The following is an 8,198-nucleotide window of genomic DNA, read 5'->3' on the forward strand; positions in this document are numbered from 1 at the left end:
CATCTTGCAGCTACATTTCGTCAAAATGGTTATAGTGAAAGACCAATTTAACATGCGGTGCGCTATCGACCAACTGTGATCGGGTGAATAATGATAATACTGAGTCGACACCTAAGTCTACTGTCTTTTTGCCTGACGCAGGAAGCACTTTCAACAAGATCGGTCGTATTTTACGGAAATTAGAATGCCTCTGGGCTCTGTTAAGGATGATCTTGGTTTGCGTAAGGAGGGTGTAATACGCATTCCTTGTAGCTGTGGCGTGGAATACATTGGTCAGACTCAGGACCGCGGACGACCGATGTACTGGGCATAGAACAGCACACACGATTACAGCAGCCAAGTATATCTGCTATTGCCGTACATTGTTTGGATACTGGTCACCCTATTTATTTAACAATACCGAGATATTGGCGTCCACGTCGAGCTATTGGGACAGAGTTATTAAAGAAGCTGTTGAGATTAAATTAGCGAGCAAACTTATAAACAGGGATGGAGATTTTTGTTTAAACTCTGCTTGGAATCCTGCTCTTTCCCTTGTCAAAAAACAGAGGGACAGAGTCAATGTTACCTCACCTGCTAGTTCATAGTCTTTCACTATCGATACTTCTGACTTTGCTCATCTCTGGTGGCACTAGTGTTCAGTGTGTGTGTGTGTGTGTGTGTGTGTGTGTGTGTGTGTGTGTGTGTGTGTTTTTCTCAGTTACTCCAAGCACCAAGGTTTTAAATTTGCTTGTACGTCGCCTGTTCGTTGCAGTTTGTGCCTTGAAAATGGTGGGGTGTACTCCCGCCGAACAATTGGCGGTCGCTGTAAATGTTACCTGGCCGAATACCAGTAAGTTGGTTGAAAATTGTATAGACCAGAAGAAACTCAGGTCTCGCAATATTTTCATCAGTTGTGAATGTCATTTTTTCCGATGATTAAATAAAGAAAACGTCACTAGTGATTTGGTGCTGCACAACTGCGATTTTTCTTTCATTATTTACGTTTCACCATTGTCACGGATGTAGTACTTCCGTGTCAGTAATTTTGTACGGCTTCCAGCAACATATATTTATTAAATTTTTTTGCTAAGTGATGCTCCATAGCTGATAAGCACTATACGAAACACGTAATGTATAGACACATGAACAGCTAGTAAGTGAATTAATTTGTTTACAATACTTTCAGGCCATCCTCAGGTACAAAAACGCGATCACTGCGTACACCTGCCCACACTATGATTCTCTAACATAAACTTATTTGGTAATAATTTTCAGAAACCATATTGTGAAACGTGTACATCGTCGTAATATTTTTGTACCTGAAGATGCCACGAAAGACTGAAACTTGTAAAATACAAGTAATTCACCTAGCAGTTGACGTTTCTACATACTACAAGCGCTGCTTACGAGGCGTGGATCCAGGGATCCGGGAGGGGGGGTCATGGTGGTCATTAGCACCAAATAACTTTTTTCTGGTGGGACAATGGAAAATGAATCAGTGTGTGAAAAACAGAAAACAGAAGAAAGTGATGAGGATACGGGATTGGAAACTGAAGGAGAGTGAAAGTGCTGAGAAGTACAGAGAATTAGTCGCACCAAAATTTCGTAAAGAAGTTTTCTGCGATGTAGAAAAAGAATGGAGTTTATTCAAAGACACTTTAGTCGAAGCAGCACAAAAGTATGTGGCAGAACATCTGGAAAGGAAAAAGTAAGATAGACAAGTTGGTGGGATGTTACCACAATCCAAGCAGTTAGAAGGAAAGATGGAGCATGGATATAGTGGTGGAAAACTAAAAGTGACGAAGACCATAAAAGCTGAGGCTGGGGAGGGGTGTGTGTGTGAATCATAACACGGATATTGCACTCTTTATAGTTTGGTGTGCTGTGGTGTTTCGTCAGAAGTTACTGAGTAACTGAAATTTTTATCTACTTATGCGAAGTCGTGCTAATATTTCGATATAAGACAATCTGTTATAGGCATATGAAGCCAGCTAGTTAGCAATATGTGTCTCAAAGAAAATGATCCAGAAATTACTCAGTACGGAAATTTTATAAATTATTATCAACTTTACCCCATAGAAGCAAGAATAAAGTCCTTATCAACAGATGTTTGGAATACTAGGGTAGCCCATGACAAGTATTGCGTTGACGTTGGATCTACCTCGGGGGTGGACAGAGTGGCTCAGTCTTATTGTTATCGTTAGCTTCAGAATTTTTTCTTATACTTCTTGTTTTCGACAACAACGTCTGTTAGAGGATAATGATTACGACTGGTATTTCCAGTTAGTGTTCACACCGCATTTAGTATATGCATGATCTGAAGACAGTTGTTATTTAGAACCGAAACTAGGTAGTTACCTTTTCTTAATTACCTTAAGCAAATACTGTCTAGGCGTTAAAAAAGATTTTTCTAAAAAAACTTTTTCTAGTTTTAATAAATTACATAAATACCGCCTTCTCTATTCCTGACAATGTCAAACATAACTAAAAGTTGTGCATGTTTGTTGGTTACAGTCAGTGCTTTTTTTATAAAAAAAAGTTTGAAGGTACTCCGAGATTGGATATAATGCAGCGAAAATTACTTATAACTGAAGCATGGGGTACCACCCGTCTGCTTTTAGCCATGACGTCATCAACATGCCGCACTACAAAAAAAAAAAAAAAAAAAAAATGGTATCGGACTTGTTCCAAAGTCCAACACTCAAGACGATCACTTAATTTTCTATCATGCACACGTTCGTTCACAGCATTTTCACACGTAGGTTCAGTGCTCAGGTTTACAGTTTCACTTTCGTCATCCACTGATGTTGAACTTCCTGGCTTTTCACTCGCACACGAATTATTGACAGTTTTTGGTTTTTTAGATGCAGGAGAACAAGTAAAATAGTTTGTTAGTTTTCTGCTTGAAACAGTCAATGACATCGCTTTTCCCACCAAAAGCTGAACTGTTATCGTTCGTATTGCAATTACCAACACGAAAAAGTGAAATAAAAAATTTACGTCCTTGAAATAAATCTTTGGCACTCTTTCCAGTTCTCAACATCGTAAAAAAATTACTTTGTCGACAAAGAAGTTTAGGGGTAGGCATTCCCCAGCGTTCCCCCAGAAAAACAGCACTGGTTACAGTTCTTAAAACAATTGCATAACACAGGTACTTCTCGAATTTTTGGACAAACGCTTTTCGGATGATGCATCTATTTGATTTGTAGTTTTGTTGACATTATACTGAAGCTCTGTATTAAGCACTGATGTACACAAATTATATAAGATATTTCAACACATTAAGAATAATGTGTCGTTATTAATTATATCTTAGGCACCTGTGGCTCGTTAGAAAAGTGCGTGACATAAAGTTATATACGATGATACCCCCCCCCCCCCCCTCCTCTCTCCCAGAACTGAACTCTATTTCGTGTCTGCTTCTTATATTTACTTATTAAGCAACAAACCGTACACGCAGCTAAAAAAATTAATAATCAATCCCAATAAACGTTTGTACTTATGTGATACTCTCGTCTGTGGTTTCTAGCGAAACGCTTCGCCCTGATGGAGAGCAAGGTGGCGCTGTCCGCGCTGCTCTCACGCTACAGCCTGCACCCGGTGGAGAAGACGCCCACCTCCATACGACTCACCACCAGGGGACTCAACATGACCATCGACGGTGGCTTCTGGATAGGCTTCAAACCGCGACTCTCATCCACAAAGACGTGAGCGGCGGGTGGCGAAGCGAAGTAAACGGCTCGCGCTTTACACGTCGCAGACTGCACAGGGGAACACGGCGTGTTCCGCTGTTCTGACTTAGCAAAGTTCCGTGACGCTGGCCAATAACTTGATGCCATCACTTCTGTGCCAGAGAGCCATGAATGTTGTGAAACACAATTCAGAGTCAGTACCTGATATCCGTGTGGAAAATTGGTATTCGCTTACCAATGTGATTTTTATATCCATTACCAAGATCACCGTGAGAGTGTTCTAAGGTTGTCGCAGCTCCTCTTTTCCCAACTTCCATCTGTATCTTGCAGTGTTCCTGGATTGTCGCATCATGCATATCGTCGTGCCAGCTGCTAGACTGTTGTCCGCACTCCCTTCGTTTTCGTAATCTCCTAGTCCATTCATTGTTGTATGATTATAATTGGAACTGTTGAATATTACTATTATTAGAAGTGTCCAATTCTCTCTCTCTCTCTCTCTCTCTCTCTCTCTCTTCCTCCCTCTCCCTCTCTGTCTTTCTTTTTCTTTTCCATCTCCCAACTGTGGAACTAATTATTTTCAACTGATAAAGTACTAACAAGCTGCAGAAAAGACGTGTGTGAACAACGCACTAGGATAATACTTCGATGGAAATGTATCCATAGTCTTCATTCCTTGCTCTGGTCCAGTCAAAGCAAAACGATAAGAAATTGCATCCAGAGAAATTGTGGCAGTGATCAGTAATAACGTAACAGTGTGTCGTTGAGTAAACAACTGCAGGGAAAGTAAATCTGAAGGCACTGGGAATGAACCGCAAGTAGTTTAGATGACCTCGTGAGGGATCGAGATAGCAAGGAGGTAGGAATGAAGATGTAACAAATTGTACTTACATTAAAAAAAACTTTAACCGAACGATCAGAACGAAGGTAAGTCCAGTGCCACAGTCATTTGTGTGAATGGAAGCAAGCACAGCTGGCAAAAAAGAAGAGGACTACCGCCATCCTGAAAAAAAGTTATGGATGCAGTCGTCAGCCTCGTTCCATACCTTACACAAACATTCTTTTTTAAAAAATAACACAATGTGGCACTGAATGGAAAGTTTTTCTAAAGTCTACTAATGCCAGAACTATATGGTTACCTCTATACATGGCCGAGAGAAGATCTTGTATGAAAAAGGGTGTTCAGATGCACGTGCTCGATTTTTGCAGAACCATTGATAATTTTGTTCTAGTTAGATCGTAATTTGTGAGCTCATAATATGTGCTGGGATCCCGTTACAAACACGTATTAAGTCAAATGGTTCAAATGGCTCTGAGCACTATGGGACTTAACTTCTGAGGTCATCAGTCCCCTAGAACTTAGAACTACTTAAACCTAACTGCATTTCGGCTCCTCTCTTGTTCAAAATTGCCTGAAAAGCTTTAACATGATAATTGTCAAGCAACTGGACAGCCTTAACATATCGCTAACATTTTTTGGGATCCTATGATACTTGTAAATATTTCTGGATACTATGCAGAACCATACAAGATAGCACAATGCTTAAGACACTGAAATCACATTCGAGAGAAGCAGAGTTGAAATTTTCTTTGAATCATGCTGATTTGAGTGTTCTGTGCATTCCGCAAACAACTTTTTAGGAATACCGGTACAGTTACTTTGAAAATTCCGTGCCTGACTTTCTGCCGCATCCTTGAGCAAGCTAATTTGTGCTCTGTGTGAAAGGACACTGGTATTGTACGGGGTGTCAAATACTAATCTTTTTTCTCTCGTATACATCATGTAAGGTCCATTTCCTGATATATCTCTTCAAGTCAAACAATAAATAATTATTAAGAGACTTTACCAGCTATTAGCCTCGAAAAAATGTCAGTCATGTGGTTGTTGTGTATGTAGAATATTTTGTTCTTTAATGAAAATGTATTCCAAAGAATTTTAATTTCTCACAACAGTTCACGTTTGCGGAAGGATGTCTGTAGTAACAAGGCAATACTCTGAAAAACCGCAATACGTTATGCACTGATAAACTTTAATATCTTACAATGTTCTTCACAACACAGCTATGTACATGTGCAGTTTGTAATGGTGACAGTTTCACATTAAATCTTTTAATGGTAAACAAATTAAAGTAAGTGAACTTCTAGACTGAATACATTGTTTTGTCAAAAGAATTTTGAATATCGATAATCCATAACGCTTTCATCTACTTAAGTTTTGTGTTATCTGCTGTTCACTTTTTGATTAAATTTGTATTTTTTATTATACAGGAATAATCATAACTAACAAACTAATTAAAACAGTTACGAAAATGTCCAATTACGTTTCATTATATCATGACCACCGTCTTGTCTGAAGAGACATATTTTTGGCCATTAAAAACTCACCTAGCTTTGGTAAGAAAGTGCTTGCATGGCACATTACAACTGAATTTCCAGATTTATGATTTGTATTGGTGAGATACTATAAGTAGACTAATTTGAATACTGTATGTTTAGAATGAAGTTCTAAAAGTTTTCCAGCTAAAACTTATAACTAGAATATAATTTTAATAAATTATCTAGTGTATCCTGATACAAAGAAAAATTATATTCGACGACTTTTCTCTTTCGTGGAACCCTGTAACCGCACGAGGATAATAAAAGTTACTCGCGTGCAAATAGCAAAAAGTTTATAATCCTGTATTTTATGTCAGTATTTTCCATTTTGAGGATTCACATAACGACAGCTATTTAATATAGCTGAAGGAGCAGCAGCCTCTTTTAAAGACAGCAGCTTTTATGAAAAGCGATTTTCCAGCTTGTTTACTAGGCTACATTTACTAGCTTAAGCATATCTAGTACTCAGAATTGTATGGCCAAGCTTTCAGGAAAGATACGTCACACAAAGGAATAAAATGTGTTGTATCGGCATGGGTCCGGAAACGCTTTATTTCCATGTTGAGCGCATTTTCTACTTATCATCGTAATCATATTAATCATGGGAAATGCGCAGAAACAGCCCGTACAAGCATTATATGACACGTTTTCTTAAATGAAATGTTCAATACCTTCTTGGTAGCCTTTGGCTAGAATGTGTAGTAAGCTTTAATTCTTAGGTTCATTGCCAGCGTTAATTGCTGCAGCTACAGGAAGGTAGTGCTAACGCGCAACTAACCTCATTGCCCTACTAAAATCAAGAACGTAACATCATCACAGACTTGGTTTCCGGTTCAGCACAATGGAAGCATACTCAAATGCGGAATACAGATTCTCGGATGGTAATGGCCTTAGCGGTCAACGTTTGTTGTGGATCAGATTTCCAGAATTGTGGTGCTCCGACAGGAGGATGCATGAAGCAACTGATCGTCCTCTTGAGGAGCATGGAACGGTGAAGTCTACTACTCAAGACTGAAGAGGCCTAGAAGAACAAGGACACCTCAGCAGCAGCCAAATTTTCTGCACGGCCACGAATGGTTCATTCAGTAGTGTGTCAACCCCAACTTTAGTGCAAACGTGCTGTTTGCGGATGAGGCTTCATTTCAAAGCAGATGATTAATCTGTGTAAGAGTTGTACAATCTTAGCTTTAACATGGAAATACAGAGTTTCTGGACACATGCTGTAAGTAGGCTGCTTCTGTGTTGGCAGCGCTGTGTAGCGCTTTGCATTGGATCTCTGACTGCACATTGTAAGAGACTCTGTGGCTGGTCGGACTCGTTGTTGGAAGTTAATCGCCAGCAGTGATGGAAGTACTGTTGGGCAGTTGGAGGCGAACAGCCAGCAATGATGGATGTCAGATGTGAGAAGTTACATCGATGAAGGGTAGAGATCTGAAGTGTTAGCGTAAGTTAACGATCTGGAAGTATCTGATATTGTATATTATTCATGATTATGTACCTTTGTACTGGATGTCAATGACGATTTATATGCGTGTTTGAACTGGATGTGACATTATTAAGGTAAAAAAATACATTATTTGGTTTGCAACAAAATCTTTCCTTTGCTAACCATGTGCCTATTAGTAGTTAGTGACTTTAGTAGTTAGAATCTTTCATTTAGCGGGCAGTGTTGGGGCTCGCCGTATTGCAATAGTTCGTGTAATGAAGATGTTTGTGAGGTAAGTGATTCATGAAAGGTATAGGTTATTGTTAGGATTTCTTTTTAGTCAGGGCCAGTTTTTTAATTAATTATTTGAAGGGCTTATTTCAATAGTGGTACAAGTCCATTACCTCCTCTTTTCTGCCTATAATGCTTCTCAAATTAATGATCCAAACAAACGGAAAGAAAGGTTCATCTCTAGCAAGAAGCCATATGCTTGAATATTTCTGGTATCTCAACTGCAGATCTTTCAGCGCTCCTTTAATGTAGGATTCTGTATCTCAAAATGAACAAAAATGGACTTGTACCACTATTGAAATAAGCCCTTCATTTGAAGTCAGATTATCTTTTTTTGAGCAGTCAGATTGCGTTGCGCTAGGATTTTGTGGGTCTCAGTCTTTCAGCAATTTAAGTGCAGACACAATCATTTAAATAAAGAAGTTTCAATGTGC

The 8,198-nt window shown here is 39.1% G+C and overlaps 1 protein-coding gene across 1 annotated transcript in view; it reads left to right on the top strand.

Annotated features, from left to right (window-relative positions):
- LOC126456682 (cytochrome P450 9e2-like) overlaps positions 1 to 3,769 on the top strand; it is a 75,112-nt gene extending 71,343 nt beyond the window's left edge. The window contains exon 8 of the mRNA XM_050092423.1: positions 3,512 to 3,769. Within this exon, the coding sequence (XP_049948380.1) occupies positions 3,512 to 3,693 (182 nt within the window). The 3' untranslated portion in view covers positions 3,694 to 3,769. The remainder of the gene's footprint in view (positions 1 to 3,511) is intronic.
- Positions 3,770 to 8,198: the final 4,429 nt, after the last annotated feature.

Source organism: Schistocerca serialis, chromosome 2 (genome assembly GCF_023864345.2).
Source record: "Schistocerca serialis cubense isolate TAMUIC-IGC-003099 chromosome 2, iqSchSeri2.2, whole genome shotgun sequence".
Lineage (NCBI taxonomy): Eukaryota > Metazoa > Arthropoda > Insecta > Orthoptera > Acrididae > Schistocerca > Schistocerca serialis.